This window comes from Neophocaena asiaeorientalis, unplaced genomic scaffold, assembly GCF_003031525.2.
Source record: "Neophocaena asiaeorientalis asiaeorientalis breed wild unplaced genomic scaffold, Neophocaena_asiaeorientalis_V1.1 scaffold721, whole genome shotgun sequence".
Lineage (NCBI taxonomy): Eukaryota > Metazoa > Chordata > Mammalia > Artiodactyla > Phocoenidae > Neophocaena > Neophocaena asiaeorientalis.
This window is the reverse complement of record NW_020175365.1, coordinates 249,568-275,445: the sequence shown is the minus strand read 5'-3', so window position 1 is coordinate 275,445 and position 25,878 is coordinate 249,568. Positions and strand designations below refer to the sequence as shown.

The following is a 25,878-nucleotide window of genomic DNA, read 5'->3' as shown; positions in this document are numbered from 1 at the left end:
ACTGAGAACTACATTTCCCAGTGAGGGAACGGCTCCGGCGGACCGCGCGTTACGGTCGTCGCAGTGCCGGCCGCCGGGTCCGGAGTCAGAGAGCGTTTGAGGGGCCAGCCAGGAAGGGAGTTTCTTTTCCTTTCCAATTGCCCGGTCTCGGGCGGCGCCGGCTCTGCCTAACCTTGCCTCACTGCCGTGCGCCCCTGGCCCGGCTCCGGGTGTCAGCTTTTCCTGGGCCCCTCGGGGAGTTGGGGCCTGGAGGTTCGGAGGTAGCAGCCGCTGCCCGGCGCCGGAGTGAGGGGGGCACCCCTCTTGGGCCCTGCCAACTCCACCACCGGCCCGCACCTCCATGGGCCCAAGCCAGAAGCCCAACGTGTGCCGCAGGCTGAGTCGCCGGGCGCTGGGCTTCTTCTCTCGGGACGCGGGCGTGGTGCAGAGGACGAACCTGGGTATCCTGCGGGCGCTGGTGTGCCAGGTGACCGCCCGCCGGCCGGGAGCCGAACCAAGGGCAGCGGGGCGATTGGCGGAGGGTGGGGCTAGGAGGGTGGGAGTCAAGCTTCCGGCAGGGGTGCAGTTTTCACGCAATACAGCCCCGTTTTAAGATCACCCTTGATGGGCAGGGTGATCCAGGCCTTGAACCTGGAGGATTAGTAAATAGCCTTTAATAGAACCGGCACATGCTTTTAGTTTTAACTTTCTTATGTCTTATTGCAGACAGCTCTTTTTTTCTAAAAATTGGTCACCCCACTTAAGCCGAAATGTGAAGGCAGAGTGAGGAAGAATTGAACATAATGTTTTTTTAAGAACGTACATGAAATTATTTTGAAAACTGTAAATGTAACTATCCAACTTAAAATTGGTGCACAGTAGAAACTTAGGAGTTATTTGCTAAATCAAAATTCCTTGTGTCTTTCAGGAAAGTACTAAGTTTAAGAATGTTTGGACAACTCATTCCAAGTCACCTATAGCCTATGAGAGAGGAAGAATATATTTTGACAACTATCGGTGCTGTGTCAGCAGGTATCTTTTTGGTGAAAGTTTTTGCTGTAATTCATTTGACTGTTGCTCTTAACTCTAATTTTTATAGAAACACATGCCTACATTAGTGCTTAGTGAAATAGGAGAATGGAGAAATCGGTCCAAAATAAGGGTAGGGGGTAAAATGCATGTAATTTTAAAATCTTGTTAAATCTAAAGTTTGAGGTTTTATCCTTGTAAACACCAACTTAAAGCAAATTTATATTGCAGGCAAAATGACAGTTTGCTGAGTACAATGTAGTATTTTATTCTGCTTGAAAGATACCAGAGTCAAGAGATCCAGGTACCTACTAATTAGATGATGTTTTAGAGAAGACTTTCTGTGTTTTGTTTTGAAACTACTTGCCTTTGTTTTAGAAGGAAATTTTCAAACTTGCTCAAGTAAAGAATAGCATAGTGAACCCCATATATTCATTACCTGGATTCAAAAAGGATCAAGATTTTGCCATTTGCTTATCTTTTCCCACCCCCTTTTCCTTTATTCCTTTGCTAAATATTTTAAAGCATATTCTAGACATCATGCCATACTTAAGTTTGCTTCTCTAAAAAAATATGGCTATTTTCTTTTTCTTTTTTAAGAAAGAATTCACCATTTTAAAGTGTACGATGCAACGATTTTTACTTCCTTGAAATTCAATGAAAATGAATTTGATGAACCACTGATGGTTCATATAGACATCACTACAGTTAATTTTAGAACATTTTCATTACCTCAAAAAGAAACACTGTACCCTTTAGCTATCACCAGGATACCTTCATCACCCTCAGCCCTATGCACCTGCTAGTCTACTTTCTGTCTCTATAGATTCATCTGTTTTGGACATTTCAAAAAATTGAATCACATAATATGGATTTTTGTGTGTGACTGGCTTCTTAGTAGAGTACCAGTTTATTATAAAAGTTTATAACTCAGGAACAACCAGATGGAAGAGATGCATAGGGCAGTGTATATGGGAAGGAGTGCAGAGCTTCTATGCTCTCTGAGCCTGCCACTCTTCCTGAATATCCATGTGTTCATCAACCCAAAAACACCTCTCCTTTTCTAATATATATATTTAATGCCATACATTTCCCTCTAAGGACTGCTTTTGCTGCATCCCACAAATGTTGATACACTGTATATTCATTTTAAAATTTGAGAGCTTCTTTGATTCTTGTGTTAATTATAAATGTGTCATTTAATCTCCAGATATTTTGAGATTTTCCAGCTATCTTTCTGTTATTGATCTCTAATCTAATTCCACTGTATTCTGAGAGCATATTTTGTATTATTTCTAGTTTTTTTAATTTGTTGAAGTGTACTTTATGGCCCAGAGTGTGGTCTATCTTGGTGAGTGTTTCACGTGGGCTTGAGAAGAATGTGTATTCCCTTGTTGTTGGATGAAGTACTCTATAAAGATGTCAGTTGGACCCAGCTGATTGATGGTACTGTTCAGTTCAACTATATCCTTATGGACTCTGCTTGTTGGATCTGTCAGTTACTGATAGAGGTTGTTTTGAAGTCTCTTAACTATATTAGTGGATTTGTCTATTTCTCCTTGTGTTCTATAAGTTTTTGTCTCACATATTTTGACATTCTGTTGTTAGATGCATACACATTAATGCCACTCTTTATCCCTGATAATTTTCCTTGTCAAAGTCTGCTGTGTCTGAAATTAATATGGCTACTCCAGCTTTCTTTGTCTTTTATTCTTTTTCTGCCTTCTCTGATTTTAACTGAGCATCCTATATGATTACATTTTCTCTACACTTTAACATATCAATTATATTTCTTTTTTAAACTTTTTAGTGGTTGCCTTGGAACTTGCAGTATACATTTACAACTAATCTAAGTCACTTTCAAGTCACTTTCTCCTACTCTCTTCATGAGTAGTGCAGCTACCTTATAACAGAGTGTTTCTAATTCCTCCCTCCTGTCTTTTATAATATTACTGTCATACATTTTACTTATCCATAAGCTATATTCATTGAATACCTTGTTGCTGAATACATTATTATAAACATATAAATTGTTTAACTTAATTGTTAAATCAATTAAGTATAAGAAAAACAATGGATTTTATTTTATCTTTATTTATTCCTTCTTTAACATTCTTCTTTTCTTTATGTAGATCTGAGTTTCTGACCTATATCATTTTTCTTCTCTCTGGAGAACTTCTTTGAGTTCTTAAGGCAGAACTTTCTTATAAGGCAGGTTCACTGACAACACATTCCCTCAATTTTTGTTTGTCTGAAAAAGTCTTATTTCTCCTCAACTTTTTAAGGATAACCTCTCAGGATACAGAATTCTAGGTTGGTGGGAGTTTGTTTTGTTTCATCACTTTAAATATTTCACTCCACTCTCTACTTGCTTGCATGGTTTCTGAAGAGAAGTCCAGTGTAATTCTTAACCTGTTCATCTGTAGGTAAGGTGATTTTTTTTCCCTCTACCGTCTTTCAAGATGTTCTCTCTGTTTTTGATTTTCTACAGTTGGAATATGGTATGCCTAGGTATAGATTTTTTGGTATTTATCATGCTTGGTGTTCTGTAAGCTTCCTATGGATGTGGTTTGGTGTCTGTCATTAATTTTGGAAAATTTTCAGCCATTATTATTTCAGTATTTCTTCTGTTTTGTTCTCTTTCTTCTTCTGGTATTCCCATTATGTGTACATTACACATTTTCCAATTTCCCACAGTTCTTAGATGTTCTGTTCTGCTTTTTTCATTCTTTTTTCTTTCTAGTTTGGGAAGTTTCTGTTGACATATGTTCAAGATCACTGATTCTTTCCTCAACTGTGTCCAGTCTCCTGATAAGCCCATCAAAGACATTCTTCATTTGTATTATGGTGGTTTTGATTTCTAGCATTTCCTTTTGATTTTTCTTAGGATTTTTTTCTCTGTGATTAATTACCCATCTGTCCCTCCATGTCTCCACTTTTTCCATTAGAGTCCTTAGCATATTAATCATATTTATTTTAAGTTCCCAATCTGATAATTCCGAAACCTCCACCATAACTTGTCTGGTCCTCACACTTGCTTTGTCTCTTTAAACTTCGTATTTTGCATTTTAGCATGCCTTGCAATTTTTTGTTGAAAGTTGTACATGATGTATTGGGTAAAAGGAATTGTAGTAAATAGGTCTGTAGAGTGAGATTAATATTTATCTGGCTAGGAGTTAGGCTGTGTTTGTTGTTTGCTGTCGCTGTAGGTGTCAGAGCCTAAAATTTTCTCTGGTGTTCTTGTTTTTGTCTCCCCAGTACTGACTCCAGCGGCTTGCTCCTGGGTTTTTGCTTCTAGTAAGCTGTGATTCTTGGTATCCACCTCTCTCTCCAGTTTTGGGGGCAGCAATTTGCCCTCTGACCTCAATTATCTGATGTAACTAATAAGAGTTGTTGATTTTCAGTTTGCTTAGCTATTTTCTTGTTGTGAGGACATGACTGATGGACCAGAAACCAGAAGTTAGAGACAATGGTTTTTTAGGTAGTGTTTGAGATTTGTTCTGACCCTGGAGGGCTCCTCCCAGCAATCTTTTTCTGGTTCTCTCCAACAAATTAGCCAGCCTACAGTTTAGCCTGTATGGCCAGTGAATCTACAGATCTCTACTCATTTGCCTTTCATCACAGCCTCCACTGGTTGTGAGAGTGTTCTTAGGCTAGAACTTCTCACTCTGTTACAAATGAAGTCAGTTTCTCTGGGAAGAGACTTGGAGCTATCTGCTTTATGGCCTGCTTCTCCGCCAGGCAAAATCTTCAAGCCAAGGCTCTCAAGCTGGTGGGGGGAGAGGGTCAGTGGCACTTTTGCCTCTGAATGACTCCCCTACTCTAGCTGAGCACATGGGGTTGGGGCAGACATTAGCCTCGGATTTTCTTGCCACTCTCAATGTGGAACCACTGCTTTATGAGGTGGGATAAGGGTAATCAGAGCTCCAGTATTCTTAGGCATGGCAGGCCCAAGGTGGAGCCTCCGTCCCATGAGTAGGGGCTAGGCAGAAGGGAGTCCCACCTCTTGACTGCACTAACCTAGGACCCAGGCTCAGCAACGAGGAGGTGGAGGCTGGATGGAAAATGCTGTCTTTCTACGCTTTGAGGGAAGGTAACCCTCTAGGAGCCGGAGGTTGAGGGAGCCCTGTGCTCTTGGCTGTACCAGTCTGGAGTAGAGTTTTCATCTTGCTGAGCTAAGAATGGTGGAGAGGGAGCACATATTATTTCAAACACCATAGACTCTTACTGTTCTTACTGAGTTCTAGTAGATTTTTTTGAGTAAATGTTTTTTCATTTGTTATATGCCTCTAGGACCACTTCCAGAGACTTTAATTAGTTGTCCTTTTATAATTCTCACCATTTTCCTGGGGAGCATGTCCATAGAGCTCCTCATACTCTCATGCTAGAAGTGGAAATCTGGACATCTTCTTATATCATAATGTCATTATCATGCCCAGCAAAATTAACAGTAATTCTTTGGTATCATTTAATGCCCGTATTGTAACTTTTCCAATTTAGAGATAGCTGCTTTAATTGAAAATTTTTAAAAAATCAGAGTAAGTGGCATTGATTGGTGATCCAATGGTAAATACCATTGGAGTTCTTTAATATTCCATTCAGGGGTGTTTTACCCATAGGTTAGAATCATATATGAGGTTGCTTTCATTCCTGTGAAATTCTGTTTGGTTTAAACCTTTGAGTCAGTGAGAGTACATCAAAATTGAATAAAATTGTCACCCTAAAAATTTTTTCTAATTAGTAGTTTAATTTTAAAGTTCATGAGTTTAAAAAAATGAAAACATCTATGTACACCTCTTAGTAGTAATCAGGGAAGTATATATTAAAGGTAAGAGACTATTTTTCATATCATAAATATAGTGTTCAATATTGGCAGAAGTATAAGCTTATTCAACCTTTCTGAAACACAACTTGGGAGTAAAAAAAAAAAAGCCTTAAAGGGTATTTCCTTTATTATCTACTAATTTGCATCGCAAATAAAGGAACTCTTATCTAATTAATTTTCATTTTATGATGTTGGAATAACAGTTTATGAATGTGGAATTCAACAGAGATATTCATATTAAATGTTAAAGGATAAAGAAAGAATTCAGTATGCTCCAATTTTGGAAAGTGATCAGCAGGTGGGTATGTGTATATAAAGAAAAGCTAGAGGGAAATGAACCAAGATATTAATACTGAGCCAAAATGTTAATATTAGGTAGTTTTGTACTATTATAATTTATTTTAATTTATTATATATTTTAGATTTTTTTCTATGAATGTGTATTATGAATTTTGTGATCAGAAAAAAAAATGTTAACATTTAATCAAGAAGAGGAAAGCAAAGTAGCAAGTTGTATTTTTGGTATTCCAAATCTCTGAATTAAAAAAAAAAACAAAACCCTCAAATCTGAGCAAACACTACCTCATTTATGAAGAAGAATAATATTTTTTTTCCCCCAGCGTTGCATCAGAGCCAAGAAAACTTTATGAAATGCCAAAATGTTCCAAATCAGAAAAAATAGAGGATGCTTTATTATGGGAATGCCCAGTGGTAAGATTTGTTTTTAGAGCACTTATTTCTAAAGCATTGTTAGCCTAGAAGAAAGATTATTGTTAATATACTGCATAAAGAAATAAAACTTAGGTATCATAGTGATTCTTAAACTTTGAAAGGAATCAAGAAGGGAGCATATCTTTTGATTATCATTTTTCCTCACGAAGTAATTCCTGTCCTAAAAAATTACATATTAATACTATGAATATATTTTTAACTTTTAATACCATTTGTAAATCTTGAAAACTAGAAAAAGTTATGCACTGATTAAAAGTTTTATAAGCAATATAAGCTAGTTTATAGTTATTCTTAGCGTTTAAGAGATTATTCTACTTAATATATTGAGACAATAAAATATTTATTTAGGGCAACAGTTACGTGACGTGACTCTTTTTTTTTTTTGCGGTATGCGGGCCTCTCACTGTTGTGGCCTCTCCCTTTGCAGAGCACAGGCTCCGGACGTGCAGGCTCAGCGACCATGGCTCACGGGCCCAGCCGCTCCGCGGCATGTGGGATCTTCCCGGACTGGGGCACGAACCCATGTCCCTTGCATCGGCAGGCGGACTCTCAACCACTGTGCCACCAGGGAAGCCCATGTGACCCTTTGAAAGTGGATTCTTATGGGTTTCCTCTATGAATCTTTTTAGGAAAATAATAAGATAAAAATAAAAATAATAAAATAATAGATAAGCTCATTCCATCAGATCAGCATTGCCCCAGTGTGTATTTTTTCAGAACGCCATTTTCATAAGATGTTAACATCTTATAATTGCTAGAGGAGTTGGGAGAATTAGGTTGTTTAAAGGGTTAAACAAATTTATTTATAGAATTACTTCTCAGAGCCTTTAATACTGTTAATACTTACAATAATACTACTGTTCGTGGTGATTGTCAAACCGTTTTCCCAGCTTTTTTGATCATAGAACTTCCTATTTTGAGATATATTTTTAAATATTAATTTTCCATAGGATCAGTGTTCTAAGAAACACTTAAGAAGTGGTGCAACACATATATACAATGAAATATTACTCAGCCATAAAAAGAAACGAAATTGAGTTATTTGTAGTGAGGTAGATGGACCTAGAGACTGTCATACAGGGTGAAGTAAATCAGAAAGAGAAAAACAAATACCATATGCTAACACATATATATGGAATCTTAAAAAAAAAAAAGGTTCTCATGAACCTAGGGGCAGGACAGGAATAAAGACACAGACATAGAGAATGGACTTGACACGGGGAGGGGGAAGGGTAAGCTGGACGAAGTGAGAGAGTGGCATGGACATATATACACTACCAAATGTAAAATAGCTAGCTAGTGGGAAGCAGCCACATAGCACAGGGAGATCAGCTCGGTGCTTTGTGTCCACCTAGAGGGGTGGGGAGGGAGACGCAAGAGGGAGGAGATATGGGGATATATGTATACTTATAGCTAATTCACTTGGTTATACAGCAGCAACTAACATACCATTGTAAAGCAATTATACTGCAATAAAGATGTTTAAAAAAAAAAAAGTACTGCAACAGGGGCTCCCCTGGTGGTCCAGTGGTTAAGACTCCTCGCTTCTACTGCAGGGGGCATGGGTTCGACCCCTGGTCAGGGAACTAAGATACCACATGATGTGTGGTGTGGCCAGGAAAAAAAAGAAAGAAAGAAAAAAAGTACTACAACAAACTAATCAGGTGTCTGAATCTGGCTGTTTGTTTTTTAGGAAAAATAGAATATGTGACCAAAAATCATGTTTAAAGGTTAAGAGACTATGCTTTGCATTTATTATTAAAATTCCTTTTTTTTTTAAACACTTGTTTTTACATAAAATTGTAGTTTTCTAGGGCTGCTGCTTTCTTTTTCCCTGGACAGTTACTTTCTTTTCATAGAAGTCTCCTTTTTAAAAATCAGGAAGCTTTAAATCTACGTTCTCTTCCCCAACTCCTTATTGAAAGTTAAAAATAACTATTGTGTCCCCACATCTAAAGCCTTTTAGTCCAGTCTCATTGGTGAGGGGAAGAGGATGACAGATTTCCTAACTGAGAAAAATTTTGAAGACACCAGTGCAGAACACCAAAAATTTAGAGCAATCCTGCAAAAATAAAGTTTCTAGTAACCAAATTCCTAATCTCAATCCTCTTTAAACATTTCATTCTTATTTGAAGTGGAGCAAGATTTTCCACTAAGAAAAACTACAAAGCATATTGTATTAACATACTGACGTGAAACTACATTTAAACTAGCACCCTTCTTCTCTGAGATAATGTGTGAAATACAACTTTTAGTTTAGGAAAATAGTTTGAACCTATTATGTATGCTACTTAATCCTTGTTTTTTTAAGTAGGCAAGGTATAAATGGTACATTTTTAAAAACTTTAAAAACTCCATGAGGTGATCCTTATGTAAGACACCAAAGAATAAAAATATTTACATCATTGCCTGTGATTTTAGTGTAAGACTTCAGTAGCTAATAAGCTTAAACACACACACACACACACCCCCAAGAAACAAACAAAAAAACCTTGTTTCTTTCCCTAACATTTGAAAGGGGAGACAAACCTTAGGAGTATAAATAAAATAACTACACTTACATTCTTTTCTATTCACTCTTCAGCCCAAGCAATATAAGAGTAATTTCAACTTCCTTATTCTTAACTTTCCCCATAGAACATCCTTTTTATTCTATAAATCAAAGTAGAACCCTTGGCTTCGCTTTCTCTTTCTGCCTTAGTCTTCCACCTTATGGCAACTCCTCAGTGGCAGGTACGCCCAAGCAGCTGTCCTCTCCCTTTGTTGGGGGTAATCCATTGGAGACAGAGGTTCTCTTTAAAATTAGGTCTGACTCTTTTCTTTGGCTGCCTTGATTCTGGATTTTAGCTTTTCATTTGAGGTTAGAGTAGAGCCACAATGACTAATGGCATAATTTGCTCTTTTGCCATTTTAACTTTTATCAAAAGGAAAACAAGTCTTGGAATAAAGAAACATCTGTTCTAGCAGATGACTCTTAATTGCTTATGGTATTATATACATGGTTTTAAGAACTGTTATTGGGGCTTCCCTGGTGGCACAGTGGTTGAGAGTCCGCCTGCCGATGCAGGGGACATGGGTTCGTGGCCTGGTCCGGGAAGATCCCACATGCTGCGGAGCGGCTAGGCCCGTGAGCCATGGCCGCTGAGCCTGCGCGTCCGGAGCCTGTGCTCCACAACGGGAGAGGCCACAGCAGGGAGAGGCCACAGCAGTGAGAGGCCCGCGTACCGCAAAAAAAAAAAAGAACTCTTATTGTTGCTATTGTTATCACAGCAGCATCAGTAGTACTCCTATTACTGCTGTTATTATGATAATGATTGGCTAACATTTGTTGAATACTTAATGATTAATAATAAGTAATCAGTTATTTCAGGTACTGTTGAAGCACTCCATGTGAACAAACTCACTTAATAAATTAATGATGAAAATAATTATTCATGATTTTAATCTTTCCTTGTCTTAATTCTTTATTTGTGCATTAATAGTTCTTTTTTAATTTACTTATTTGACTACTTCTTTAAGTGTTTAGCTGTTTTCTTTGGATATGGATTACTGCAGATTGTTTATGACCGTGGAGTTTCAGTTTTATACCTCATTTTTTTTTAAGGGAGAAATGCTTCCCAATACATCAGATTATAAATCCTCACTCATAGCACTGACTGCTCATAATTGGCTACTTCGTATATCAGCAACTACAGGAAAAGTCCTTGAGAAAATATATCTTGCTTCATATTGCAAATTCAGGTATTAAGTGTGACTTTGTTATTTAAAATTTTATTATGAAAAATTGAGACTTGTGGCCTGGGATATTTCAAGATTTTTTTTTTAAAGTTTTCCATTGTAAACATAGATCTCAGTTTAAAAACCTATTCTATTTTTCTCTCCTCATGACTACTTTTGAAGATCTGAGGATGGAGACCCTTTATCATTTATCTTTGTATTCCTCATAAGTAACTAACCTCTAGTAGTTGGCAGATACCCTTTCTTAAAAAAATTTACTTTTTACAAATAGTATTCTATATGTAGAATGTATTTTATGGTAGATTTTTCTGAAGGCTAGTCTGTTGCAGTTAAATTACCTACGTAATATAATCTAAGAACTGTTAATTTTTAACTAGTAATTTTATAAATTAGATATAAATTTTTGGAATGAATATGTGCATGCAAAATGTGAATGTAACATTTTCAATGCTTTTTGTAACTTCCATTTTAAATCAGGAATGGTTTTTTGTTTTCTAAGTTTTGAATACTGACAGATCAAATATAATTTTTATTCACTGAGACTCTAGAAGGATTAAAATTATATATATATTTAAAAATAGGAATAAATACGTATAAGGATCCAAGGGAATTCTTTTAGTTAGTTACTTGTTTTTAAAATAAACTGCTTTGATTTTATAATTTAAGTAACTGAAAAACTGTTCACTTTTAAAATATCTATTATATTTTTATTTTAAGTATAAGGAAATTGACACAAATGAATAAATTTCTTTTTATTCTTTTAAAAGATACTTGAGCTGGGACACTCCTCAAGAAGTCATTGCAGTCAAGTCAGCTCAGAGCAAAGGCTCAGCATTGGCCCAGCAGGTAGACGTCTTTAAACATTCAATAAAATAAAGAATTTGTTTCCAGAGGAATTTGTCTGAAAATTTGTTATGAAAGAACTAATTATCTTTGATTTCTGAAGCATGCTATAAAAGTTGTTTACCACAAATTTAGGCAATTCCCGTCAAGCCACTGTGGGGAAATACCACAGATTATTTTATATTCTATAACGGAAAGGAATTTGAACCTTGTTCTTCAGAGTAAAGGAGCTGTCTTCTTCAAGCAGAGAAATCACTCGAGTTTTAATTGTTGATACTTTTTTCTATTTCTCTTTTCTCATGTTAGTGTAATACTGTTTTGTAATGCTAAATGATATGACCATGATAACTCTGTGTCTTTTGATTAGGCCCTTGATTATTAGAATTCCAATTCACAATATAAATTATGTTGTATAATAATATAATACAATATATTAATTTATATTATAATCTATTATATAGTATATAAATATATTTTGTTATACAGTATATAAAGTATGTTTTTGTAAAATATATTTTGTTGTTAAGAAACGTTTACTGTTATGCTTACTTTTATAGATTTTTGTGTATATGCAGTTTGTAGTGTCTGAAGGGCTAAAAGCTTAGTGGACATATTTTGAACATGCAGGCCTTCCTGTTTAAGTAACTTTGCAATATAGATAGAGGAATGTTTTTAATTCATGAAAACAGTGTTTTTATTTTTTTAATTAAAAAACTTTTTATAGAAGTATAGTTGATGTATGATATATGTTATAGATGTACAATATAGTGGTTCATGATTTGTAAAGGTTATACTCCATTTATAGTTCTTATAACATATTGGCTTTATTCCCCATGTTGTACAATATATCCTTGTAGTTTGTCTTATACATAATAGTTTGTACCTCGTAATCCCCTACCCCTATATTGCCCCTCCCCCACTTCCCTTTCCCCACTGGTAACCACTAGGAAAACAGCAGTTTTAAAATACTCTTGAGAGCTGCCTATGATTTTAGTCTTTCCTTTTAGGCAGGCATTCAACAACCTGTTTTGCTGTACCTTGCAGTGTTCCATGTGCTACCTTTTTCACTCATAGGGATTTTGGAGATCAACAAAAAGGTAGGAACTCATTTCTGATTTAATTGTAATACTAATTTTTTGACAGTAAGGTGTAATATCATTTTTTAATTATTTGTTTATTAGGTGTTTGGATTGGAAATGTTCCCTTGACTGTACAAAGCTTGCTGATTTAGTTTATTTCATATCAAAATACACGAGAACATTTGATGTGGGAAGAGAGTCTAATAGTCCCTTCATCTTTCTACATGTTTATTTATTTAGTTAGTTATCCTTGGCTGCTTTGGGTCTTCGTCACTGCGCATGGGCTTTCTCTAGTTGTGTTGGGGGCTACTCTTCATTGCAGTGTGTGGGCTTCCCATTGCGGTGGCTTCTCTTGTTGTGGAGCACGGGCCTAGGCACGTGGGCTTCAGTAGTTGTGGCACATGGGCTCAGTTGTTTTGGCGTGCGGACTCTAGAGCATAGGCTCAGTAGCTGTGGCGCATGGGCTTAGTTGCTTCACGGCATGTGGGATCTTCCCGGACCAAGGATCGAACCTATGTCCGCCGCATTGGCAGGAGGATTCTTAACCACTGCGCCACCAAGGAAGTCCCTTTCTGCATGTTTTTATGCTTCTCAAGTGGATAGTGTTGAGTACCAGTCATTAATATACCACTGTTCTATAAAATTATGAAATGAGTAAAATATTTTTTTCATTGGGAATATTCCAAAGCTTGTTAAAAATGATCATAAAGAAAGGTAAAAACCTGCAACAAAGTGCCTCATTTTAATTGCAAAGTATAGATCTAAAACTTGTTTTATGGTATATAAACAAGTCTTATAATTAAATATGTAAGTTCTTCAACTCATTCAGTGTTGGGTTTTGTTTTTATTTTTTGCGGTACACGGGCCTCTCACTGTTGTGGCCTCTCCCATTGCGGAGCACAGGCTCCAGACGTGCAGGCTCAGCGGCCACGGCTCACGGGCCTAGCCGCTCCGTGGCATGTGGGATCTTCATGGACCGGGGCACGAACCCATGTCCCCTGCATCGGCAGGCAGACTCTCAACCACTGCGCCACCAGGGAAGCCCAGTGTTGGGTTTTATTGTTGTTGCCATTGTTCTTGATTTGTGGGGTGGTTATTTGGGAAGAAAGAAAGGACATATTTCCTCTGAGTAAAAGAATCAATAGTTAGCTAGTTTCCTTTAAAAAAATTGTTACTTAGTTTGGGTGAATAGTTATTTATTGGTCTCTTCTACTAGTCTTTAATTAAGCACCTGAAGCATTATTGAGGTCAGGTCTTGAGGGTCCACTAATACTTATAAGCAAACAAGATAAATGTATTTTAAAATTTTTATATAAGCATAATATACTAAACTGCATAAAGACTAAAGAATTAATTATTTATTAATTGTTCATTTTGTATCAGGCACTTTGAATATTTTACGACATACAATAATAGTGTAACATATAAAGTATTTAACTAGGAGGTTAAGCAGCTACCAAAATCCTAAAAGTAGTAAATGGAGAAACTGGAATTTGAACTTATATTTGACTCCAGAGTTTAAACCAAATTTTAAAATAAGAGTGGCTACTTTATTATAGCACTCATCATTTGAAAATACATTTGAATTAAACAAATCCTCCTTTCAAATTGGGGAATGAGGATCAGGGAATAAAAAGTCATAGGCTAGTCAAGAGCAAAACAAACCATGATTATCCTTTTAAGAGATGACAAAAAACACAGCTCATAAGTGTAATTGTTCTCTTTGTGCTTGTGGATTAAGTAATTGTGTATACTTATTACAGTCTACAATAGGAGTGAACACTTAGCAAAGTCATAAATTATTTCTATTTATTCTTACATGTTTGAGATAATCATTTGAGGGACTTGATTTTGATTACAGTTATTTGAAATTGATGTATATCTTTCACTTACCATGCATAATAAGACTACCTACGGGCCAGGCTCAGAATGTACTTTAAGCTGTTTGTTGGGGTAGTAAATCTTTACTAAATGATTTGTCTTGAGTAGAAACAGAAACAGATTTTCACTGAATTTCTACTTGTTCTTTCTTTTTTATTTATTCACTTTTGGCTGCATTGAGTCTTTGTTGCTGCATGCAGGCTTTCTCTAGTTGTGGCGAGCGGGGGTACTTGTTCTTTCATTGCTATGAATATTTGTTTATGTTAGTTGGCTTTTGTTAAATATTAAAACAGGCACAGAATCAAGTTCTTTTTAGAGCTCTGTGGAGCATCATGACAGGATCCAGTGCATAGAACAGAGACAGAAAGGGAACAATGAGCCAAAGCTTCTTAAGGTCAGCTAGGCTAAATATTTCTGGATGTATTTGGTTTTTAACATGTTCGGTTTTAACAGTATTAGATATTTAAAGAACAAGGTAATGTAATGATAAAATTCTCGAGTAGGCTATTTTTTATTAGAATTACTTTCTTAGACCCAATCTTTTCACCTCCAGCTAAAAAATGTCCCTTTATAAATAACATTTTATGAAGAATAGGTCCCTGTATTTATTCTGCCGTGCATATTCTGCATGGTAGAATTAAATGGACTCAGTTTACACCTATGTCCATGAGGAAGAGGATTTGTTATTAAAAGATATTGACAAGACTGTGAAGCAAATGTATGCTGCTGCATCATTTTGAGGGGTATGTCTTACACTCGCATTAGTGCTTCAGTTTGAGACCCCAGTGGCTTACCACTCTGCCCTAATAACACCTTAGCTTCCAGTTTCTAAATTCTAATTAAGTTATAATGTTAGGCAGCAGTGTTGTATTGGTGGCCTGAATATTAAACAGATGCACAAACCACTGTGAAACCCAGAGGATTGGCCTTCTGGTCTTTTCTCAGGTGATATCTACCTTTCCCCTCAGATTTTCGGGAGCGTAACAGATGCCACCTTGTCTCATGGAATACTGATTGTGATGTACAGCTCGGGACTGGTCAGACTTTATAGCTTCCAAGCCATCACTGAACAGGTAGAGAAAACTGAAATTTGCCATATTGAAATTAACTTGAGATTTGGACTGAGGTATGAATTTTTTTTTTGAATTTTATTTTATTTATTTTTTTATACAGCAGGTTCTTATTAGTTATCCATTTAATACATATTAGTGTATTCATGTCAATCCCAATCTCCCAGTTCATCACACCACCACCCCCACCCCCCTCGCCACTTTCCCCCTTGGTAGGACTGAGGTATGAATTTTTTAATGAGATGTTTTTAAAGTAAGGCACTGTGTAGATTTCAACTCTACAAAACTGTACAAATGCAGAAAGACAAAGTAGCCTTTAAAAGAGGGGTGGGAAGATAAACAGAAAGGCCCTTGAATAAATAAAGACATTTCCTCTGTCATATACATGTGAATTTGATTTTTTTCTCTCTCCAGACAGCAAATAAGTAGGTGCTAAAGCCACCATTTTTGTTTTGTTTTGTTTTTAGTTCATGCAACAGAAACTTGACTTAGGGTGTGCATGCAGATGGGGTGGGACTACTGGAACTGTAGGAGAGGCTCCTTTTGGCATTCCTTGTAATATTAAAATCACAGGTATGGCTACTATATAGTACTTTCTTCACCTTAAAAATTAAGTGGTCATATTAATAGTTATTAATTGTAATCATCCAAATGTTTTTTGCATGATTTAATTATAAATTAATTCATTTTATTCCTATGCAGAGTATTCTTTGCTTTCGAATAGGCATTCACAAAAATCTGTTATTCATTTAGATAAAGGCCTGGGGATGCTGGACCTTGCTTAGCCAGAGATCTGTTGCCTTTGGCAAGTTACTTTTACCTTTCTGGTCGTGATTTCCTTATCTGCAGAATAATAAGTTGCAGCAAATGATACCATCTTAGTTCCTTTATAACTTAAAATTTTACAATTCTGTGAAATTTACCCAACTTAAAGATCAACAAAGCACAAAAAAATTATACATAATTTTATAAATATAATAAAAATGTTCTATATTTAATTAGCTTATCAAATTCAGCAGTTTATTAAAAGGAAATGAACTGCTACTCAAATTGAGCAATGTGTGTTAGATAAACCATGACTGACCAGAGTTCATCTCAGCAATACAAGAATTATTTAATGCAGACAGATGTAAAACTGATATGAATAAATTTAAAAAGATAATATATTTTGTTATCCTAATATTTGTTTATCTTTAGTCTTGGTTCATTAAGAATCATTCTTGGGACTTCCCTGGTGGCACAGTGGTTAAGACTCTAGGCTCCCAATGCAGGGGGCCCAGGTTTGATCCCTGGTCAGGGAACTAGATCCCACATGCATGATGTAACTAAGAGTTTGCATGCCACAACTAAGGAGCCCGCCTGCTGCAATTAAGACCTGGGGCAACCAAATAAATTTAAATAAATAAATATTTTTTAAAAAAAAGAATCATTCTTTGTCATATTGAGGACATTTCCTTTTACTTCTAACCAATAAACATCACATATTTAGGTGCAACTCCAAAGGTTTTTCTAACATGGGTCAAAATAAGACAGTAATTTTTTTCTATTATTACTATTTAACATTACATCATCAACAGATCAAGAAACAAATGAAAGATTTAATTGTGAGAAAGGAGATGTTCTTTTTTTTTTTTTTTTTTTTTTTTTTTTGCGATACGCGGGCCTCTCACTGTTGTGGCCTCTTCCGCTGCGGAGCACAGGCTCCGGACGCGCAGGTTCAGCGGCCATGGCCCATGGTCCCAGCCGCTCCGCGGCATGTGGGATCCCCCCAGACCGGGGCACGAACCCGTTTCCCCTGCATCGACAGGCAGGCTCTCAACCTTTGCGCCACCAGGGAAGCCCGGAGATGTTCTTTTTATTAGTAAATGACAGACTATAAAAACAGAGTCCAGTATAGCCATTATTCAAGAAACTCAAAATAAATATTCTAAAAATTACTCGGGGTTTTAGATGTCTTGGACAAGCTGAATTAGGCAGTTCTGTGATAACTCAGCCTCAGCAATACCTCCTATATTTGATACAAATATGCTAGCAGGAATCTATTAAGAATTTTAAAACTACAGGCTCCAGTAGTAACTACAATGTATTATTTTGACGCGAGTTTCCCCAAATGGTACATTGTTCTCATTGAAATGCAGATAGTAAGCAAATAAAGCAAAGAACAGGGTGATAAAGAAAGCTCATAGAGCCTTTGATTGTGCTGTGATTTTGGTCCCTGTTTGTAGAGAGAAGACTAGATTTGGGATCACAGTCTTGGTCTGCTACTAGTAAGAGTGAAATTCCACTACTAACTGATGGTTATGATAGTGAGCAAATTACTTAACCTCTCTGGGCCTCACTTTTATCAACTTTAAAATAATAACATTTGAAAATATCTGTGAAATCACATGCCATTGTAAAACAATACAGCGATTGTTGGACATTTAGCTTAGAAAAGTAACATACTATGTTGGAAACTTTGAGTATTTTTTCAGACTATATTGACTGAAATCCTATTCATTTCTACAGATTTGTTTTTCAGGATCATTAAGCTCTGTACAAAAGAATATTCCTTTTAACTGTAAATAACTTTTTTTAAAAAATGCAAAGCAATTCATTTTCATTACAGAAGAATTAGGAAATAATGATAAACAAAATAGAGAAAGTTTAAAATACTCATAGTCCTCCTGCATGGAATTTACTGTTATCACCTCAGTGTGTTTTTTTGGTAATCTTGTAATGTATATATGTCTGAAACCAAAAAAGAATCATACTGTGAATACTCCTTCATAACTTGCTTTTTAAAAAATTAATTAATTAAATAAAATAATGGCAATTCCCTGGTGGTCCAGTGGTTAGGACTCCGTTCTTCCACTGCTGGGGGCCCAGGTTCTATCCCTGGTCAGGGAACTAAAATCCCACAAGCCACACAGTGCAGCCAAAAACAGAGAAAAGAAAAGAAATAATAAAATTATTAAAATAAAATAATTTAAAAAAACAACTCAAAGTATAATTTACATGCACTTAAATGCCCTCATTTTAACTGTACAATTTGAGTTTTGCCAAATGTTTATATCCATGAAACCACTACTACAATCAAGATTTAAAATCTTTTCATCACTCCAAAATGTTCCCCTGTGCCCTTTCCAGTCAATTCCCTCCCCATCCCCAGCCTTAGGCAACCAATGAACCTGCTTTCTTTCACTCTAGTTTTCTAGAGTTTCATATAAATGGAAGCATATGATATGTACTTTTTTGTCTGGCTTCTTTCACTCACCATATTATTTTTGAGATTCATTGCATGTTATTGCATATATCTGTAGCCTAACCCACTTTTAAATGTTAATATATTACAAATATTAATTTCCATCTAGATTATTTAATAGATGGTCTTATGAAAACAAAGAGTTCTATCTTACTCTTTACATCAAAAGAAATAATAGATGGATCAAAGATTTAAAGTTCTATAAGAAAACTTAGAGAATCTTTTTATCTCAGAGTTGAGAAGAGCTTTCTGACGCAAACGCAGAGCCATTAAAGAAGGGATTGATAAATTTGGCTACATAAAAATAAAGTGCTGCAAGGTAAAAAACAAAAACAAAAGCACACACATAAACCAACTCAAAAATCAGACAACGAACAGGGGAAATATTTGCAACATACACTGTAAAGGGGTAATTTCCTCCTTATATATGAGTTCTACAGACTAGTAAGAAGAAGTGACTACAACAACAACAACAACAAAATGAGCAAAGGATATTGTTCAGAAGAAGAGGAAATATAAATGACTTTTAATTTGGGGAGGACAAAGCCCAACGTCACTGATAAGAGAAGCGCAAGTTAACACTATCATAAGATACTTCTTTTCAGATTCTCAAATATCAAAAAGTTAGGTAACAGCGTTGGTGAGAGTATAGAAGAGGCACTTTCATTTATTATTGGAGTCCCTTGGGGAGGACAATTTGTCAGTATGTTTCAAAATTTTAAATGCATATGTTCCTTGAGCAATTCCATTTTTAGGAATTTATCCCAGATACATTCACATGTGTACAAAATGACAAATGTACAGTTACAACATTGTTTCTAACAGCAAAAGATTGGAAACAATGTATATTGATACATTGATAGGTGACATTAGTATTCTTTGATTGTTTGGCTATGTCATAAACTTAATTGTTAAAAAGAAACAGGAATTCTTTTTGCACTGGTATAGAGAAGTTTCCAATATATATTAGTAAGTAAAAAAAGGAGTGCAAAACTATGTATATAAAAAACCTCATTTGTGTTAAGTATTCATATGCATATATTAAAAGTATAGATATATGAGTATATGCCTTTAGGATTGCTTGAAATATCTGGAAGGGCACACAGAAAACTGATAAATAGTAGTTATCTTTGAGGGATACAGATGGAAGGGAAACTTAGTTTTCATTATATTTCTTCTGATGCTTTTTGAATGCAGTACTTATATTACCTTTGCCAAAGAGTGGTCCTGTGTATATATGTGCACACGCTAAGCTCCTCAAGGTTTTAAGATCTCGACTTATGTACCTTAAACGCATGAACTGTAAATTTATTTAACCAGTTTACAATGGACATTTAGGTTGTTTTTAATTTTCTGTGATTATAAATAGTATAAGAATGTTCCTGTAATTATTAATGATCCTAAAATTTCCTCATCACAAGACATGGAATCAGCCATTCTCTGAGAACTCCTAGGCCCTTTCAATTGAGAATAGTATTAGAGATCAAAATTTGGGCTCTTGGGGCTAATGGGGACCCACCAGGATTGTGGTGAGCAGAGTCATGCTGTGCTTTTGGGCTATTTTTAGCAACTGCTGGGAAAAGTATTTCTTTTTAAATACATCTTTTTGCATTGATTTTTTTTTTCCTATTTTGAATTCCTATCTTATATTCTCTACAACATACCTACTTAAATTTTTAACCCCAAATTCAAACTCTAATTGTATTTTTTTCTCTTTATAATTCTTCTTTTCCTCATCCACCATCATTTGGTAGCCACCATATTATCACACATGATGTTTATGTACCTTTCACAATTTACTGACTGATGTCCTTTGCCCATTTTTCTATTGGGGTGTCCATCATTTTCTTATTACTTAAAAAAGATTTCTTTATATATTAAGAATATTACCCTTCTCTTAAAAGGTTTTTAAAAAAAGGTACTTTAAATATAGTTGATATGTTTATACTTATCTTTTCTTTCTCCTCAAGATTGTCAGTTTGTAAACTCACTTTTCATTATTTGTTGTTTTCCTTTGTATAGCTTTAAGTAGTAAATTGCCCTTATGAAGAAACCTAATAAGGCACACACTTCTATGTGTAACATGTGATTTTTTGAGTGAATGGTCTCCCAAGACAAGTCCCTTTACTGACAGTGGTGGCCTCATAAGCCAAAGATTAAACTCTCAAGTTAGAGGCATAAACAAAGGACTCTGAATAGTCACCTTCACAAACAGACCATGCGGTATTTCAGTAGGGCTGCCCCAAAGGAATTCTGGTCTTCATAAGCAGCACTACCTTCCATTTATACATGTCTCCAAAAGTAAGTCTGTTATGCTCTATATAAAATTAATTGTCATCAAAGAAGAAGACTAGGAAGCACTAACAGATAGTTCTTTTGTGTTGTCAGTCTCCAACAGACAGTGACTGACTGGATGTATCTAAACTACCTTAAAATTAACTTGTCTAATGATTATACTAGTAGTAGTGGCTATCCTTTGATAAAGCTTCCACGGTAACAGGACCCAGCCTAAGTGGTTACTTTTCATTATTTCAGAAGTGGAAATCTTAAGCAACACTTCTTTTGTAAAGTTTGCTAAATATAACCTGTGAGTCTAGAATATGAAGGTTCTCTTCCTCACATTTGAAGGAAGTATTAGACCTAATACCTTGTTGGATTGTTACGAGAGATGGAAATAGTATCTAACCAAGCCTTGTAGATAGCCGGTGCTTATTAAATGGCAGCTGCTTTTGTTAGGTATACTTTATCATTTTTGCCATCATAAGCACCTTCAGCCCATTTTTTATCTCCATCCAGCTGCATGTCATACATATCCTGAAAACGGATGTCTAGAAAGTTGACTCATAACCTAACAGTTGTTTCCTATCAGATTTTTCTTTTCTTAAGACTATGGAAATAAGCAATAAGCCTCTTTCCTGATTGTATTTTCTTTCCTTGAACATAGTAATTTTTCATTAGTGGAAGTTCATAGATGATGCGTGCAAAGGTTGAGTTCAGTTAATGAATGTTCCAAGGCTACCAGAATAAAGGAGCTAATACATTCCTTTTGTCCATCTCTGCAGATACACCACCACTGCTCTTTGAGGTGTCCTCCCTGGAGAATGCTTTTCAGATTGGAGGCCATCCTTGGCACTACATCATCACACCTAATAAGAAGAAACAAAAAGGAGTTTTCCATATTTGTGCCCTAAAGGACAATTCCTTGGTAAATCAAGGTGGTCAGACTTCAGCAGTAAATTTATATCAGAAATTCTTTATTCTCTACTTCTCTAATAGGTCCACAATCCTAAGAATTACTTTTTTGTTTGTATTGATAATTTGTAAACAACATAAAGTACAGGAGAGTACAAAGAATATAGCAAACACTTGTATGTGCTATCCAGAATTTGAAACATTAACATTTGAAAATTCTCAGGACACCAAAGATTTATTAGGTTTTTTTGTCCTTACCGTCTCCTTGATCCCATTTAAACGTCTCTGAAGCTGCATAGTGGGAATCGTTGATGGAATGTATTCAGGCTGCCTCTGAAATTACTGGTGGAATGTGTAGTTGGTTCTGCTTCTTCATGGTTTGTTGCTCTTGGCTCTCTAGAGCAGAACCAGATAGAACTCTGTTGGTCACGGTATAAACACTGAAACACTTTGAGTTTTCAAGGATATTTTAAAGTTATATATGGCAGAATAGAAAGAAAGGGTATATGGCAAGACAAGACAAAAAATTACCCCTTGAGTTAATTTTTCTTTTTAAAAATGACTTAGGCATTGATTTATCATTTAATAAACATTATTGAGGGCCTACTGTGTGCCAGACTTGGCTGGGGACACATTCTCTTCCCACAAGTTGCTTACACTCTCCAAAGAAAGCAAATGTGTAGGGAAATAAGATGCAGTCCGTTAAGTACAGTGATTGAGATAAGTACAAGAGTGAGTGCACAGAGGAGGGGGGTTCTATCTTTGTTTTATATTGCTGATTTAGTTTAGTTTAGTTCTGGAGCCTCTTGATACATCAAATGAACTTTTTATGAGGCAGACCCAGCTTATTCCACATGCTTCTCTTCCAGAATCTTTTTCCATCAGTCACTGGTGGACCCAGTGGCTTTGAGAGTCACAGGTCACCTTTCACCACACCGAAGACGTACACAGTCTTGGGTCCATTTATCTATTTCCTTTGGTGTCATGGCCACCAGGGAACGTGGTGTATATAGTGTGTTCTCGTTTTTTGTTTGTTTGTTTGTCTTTTTGCAGGAGCATTCTTCCCTTCCATTTTCTCATTAACCTATCACATGTGGGAGCTCCTGTTTGGCCCAGCCCAGTGACATCCTCTTTTACAAATACAGACTGTTTCCCACAAGTCTGTGGTTTGATTATTCACCTCCCAGCAGTGGACATCCTTCAGCCACCAGGACCTGTCACATCTCTTTTTTGCTGAACTTTTCTATCTAGTCAAACCCTGCACAGTTCACATTCTAGACATTTAGTACATATTCTTCTTATATAAGAACTGATGATACATATTCTTTTATGTGTGTGTACAAAATGGCCTTCAACATCTACATCAAGCATGCCTGTCAAGTATTCTCCTTGTATGATTACTGATTATAACATTTAGTCAGATCTTATTTCAACATATTCATAAATAATTGCTAAATCCAGGGGAGTTTTCAGTCCTTTTGCTGGACAACTTTGTTGAGGTGATATTACCTTAATGTTGCATATGTGCATTACCTCCCCACCTGTCAGTCAGAAAAATACATAACCCAAAAACATATATGTAGGCAAACTGAAGAATTCAGAAAATGATTCATAGCTTTCTATTAAACTGAGCTTTAAACTAGCATTTGAGCAAATAATAAAAACTACAGAAGCTGATAATAATGCTGCCTAGTATTTAACACAGAGAGAGATAATGTTTCTTTTGCATGTTGTATTTAGATATTATAATAAAGAGAATAGTCTCCTAAAGAAAGAAAGATATGGGGTTTTTTTTGTGTGTGTATATATATATACACATACATACACACACAGCATAAAAAAGTTTTATATTGGGCTTCCCTGGTGGCACAGTAGTTGAGAGTCCGCCTGCTGATGCAGGGGACACGTGCCCCAGTCTGGGAAGATTCCACATGCCGCGGAGCGGCTAGGCCCGTGAGCCATGGCCGCTGGGCCTGCGCGTCCGAAGCTTGAGCTCCACAACGGGAGAGGCCACAACAGTGAGAGGCCCACATACTGCAAAAAAAAAAAAAAAAAGTTGTATATTAAATGAAGGAGCATTTGGAGCTAATGCCAAAATGTACGTTGTTTTAGTGGTTGCAACAAAGATGTTTAATTGTATTGATTTTCTTATATGTAAAATGCAGTAATACCACCATTTCTATTAGAAATCGTTAGGATACTTATAAAAATTCTTAAAAAATTAAAATGCATGTGCTAATTTGATACCTAAAATGTGTTAAATTCCAATTTTTAAAAAAGCATGGCATACAAAGCACTTGTGATGTAACCTCAGCCTACCTCTCCAGTCTCATGGCTGGACACTCTACTTCTCAATTTAATTTTATCTGCTACTCATGTTTGTGCATATACATGCTAAATGGATCAACACTTCTGTGCTTTTGATTTTGCTATCTCTTCTTTCTAGCCACTTTATTCTCATTTCAAGGCAGAGTTCAGGCTCCTGAAATTCTGCTTACTTGGGTTGGATGCTTGATAATATCCTGTGCATAGCTTGACCACTTTGTTTTCTACACTGCCTTATTCTATTTCTGTTTCTATCTCCCTTCTTGAATATGAGCTTCTTGATGACAAGGATTATGTTTAGTGCCTAGTGTGATACCTTAAACATTGTGTCCTGTCAGTATATGCTAATGGAATTAATAATTTTATATATCAGAAACTTTTATGAGTATCTAATAGGAAAGATGACATCATTTCATTTTACATTGGAAAAATTAAGTGACTTGGATAAAGCCAGTGAAGTTAATATATCCATGCTGGTATTAGTCCCCAGTGCTCCTGTGTGTAAGGTAAAACATTTATTACATATGTGATCACATATGGAGGTATCTTTTTCTTTATTTTAATGTCTAAATATACTACTATGAAATCAATCTCTCTACTTACCTTAAGTGCTAAGCAGTATTAGACCATTTCCTCAGCATTAGAGTTTAACATCTGACTTTTGCAAGGAGATTGCATGACCTGTTTGGTTGCATGTTTATTTTTGTGCTATCTACTCTTCTGATTGACAGTTTGTTGAGGATAGGGAAGGGAGAAGGATATTGTGGGGGACTGCATGTACATAATTATGGCAGAGTTAAATAATGGAAAATCCATGGACTTTGGAGTCTAATCTGCTGTTTAGTAGATGCTGAATACTAAGCAAATGATTTATCCTCTTTGTGCATCAGTTTCCTCATCCATAAGATGGGGATAGCAATATATGCTTCAAGTATTGCTGAGATCAAAAGAAATAATGAGTATAAAACATCTAATGCAGTGCCAGACATACATTAGGTGCTTGAGATATGGTAACTTATTATTTGTGAGCTATAATATATAGTGCATGGTGCATCTATGGAATTTCTGAATTTAAATGTTCTGGATTTTTCAAGTTTGAGTGTCCTAATTCAGCCCTAACACACATCCCAGTTCAGCTGGTTAATGTTTTCTCTTCCTTTACTTTTGACTTACTGATCTATCGCTGATGCTGGATTGGAAAAATTATTTTATTTTTCCTTAATTTTTATTTTCAATATTTTGTTCCAATTTCAGGCAAAAAACGGGGTCCAAGAAATGGAGTGTTGTTCTCTAGAATCTGACTGGATCTATTTCCATCCTGATGCTTCTGGTAGAATAATACATGTTGGCCCAAATCAGGTCAAGTGAGTATTTTCCTTAGTTACTTTAAAGTTAAAAGTAGCCTTTGGTAGTATTTATTGGCATCTTTATTTCTGCCAGCTAACTACTGAGCAAATTGTGGAAATAATTAACTTTTTGTAGGGTGCTTCCTCAGAGAATGGCATCTAGAAAACCTGACTTTATTCTTTCAACCTCATCATTACTGTTTGTAAATATTACATTTGAGTAAGTTCTTTGTTGGATGATAGATGACGTGTGAGGAAAAGATTACATATTGGTTCATCCTCGTCAGGTCTTAATTCATTCTCCAGGATTAATGGTTGAGATGATTTATCTTTGTTCTAAAAGATAGCCTTACTTCTGGAGAAGCAGCAGGTTGTTTGAAGTAAATCTTGTTGTATTTAGTTTACCCACATCTTCCACACAGTTGACCTCTCCTTCCTTGAAACACTCTTCATTTGGCTTCCCTGACACCACAGTGCTCCTGAATATTTTCTTCCCTCTCTGATCTGTCTTTCTTAGTATCCATTCATGTTCTTTATCTTTTTTTTTTTTTTTTTTTTTTTTTTTTTTTTTTTTTTGGGGGCCCTCCCCCGCTGG

The 25,878-nt window shown here is 36.0% G+C and overlaps 1 protein-coding gene across 3 annotated transcripts in view; it reads left to right on the top strand.

Moving 5' to 3' along the window:
- Positions 1-30: 30 nt before the first annotated feature.
- DCAF17 (DDB1 and CUL4 associated factor 17) overlaps positions 31-25,878 on the top strand; it is a 36,144-nt gene continuing 10,296 nt past the window's right edge. The window contains exons 1-10 of one of the 3 annotated variants that reach the window (XM_024765728.1): positions 31-466; positions 908-1,011; positions 6,454-6,544; positions 10,170-10,306; positions 11,071-11,149; positions 12,154-12,243; positions 15,075-15,179; positions 15,644-15,749; positions 21,483-21,625; positions 25,192-25,301. In XM_024765728.1, coding sequence (XP_024621496.1) covers positions 341-466; positions 908-1,011; positions 6,454-6,544; positions 10,170-10,306; positions 11,071-11,149; positions 12,154-12,243; positions 15,075-15,179; positions 15,644-15,749; positions 21,483-21,625; positions 25,192-25,301 — 1,091 coding nt within the window. In that variant the 5' untranslated portion in view covers positions 31-340. Of the gene's footprint in view, positions 467-907; positions 1,012-5,808; positions 6,132-6,453; positions 6,545-10,169; positions 10,307-11,070; positions 11,150-12,153; positions 12,244-15,074; positions 15,180-15,643; positions 15,750-21,482; positions 21,626-25,191; positions 25,302-25,878 lie in introns of those variants that run through there. The other 2 variants (XM_024765729.1, XM_024765730.1) reach the window with 2 other exon arrangements.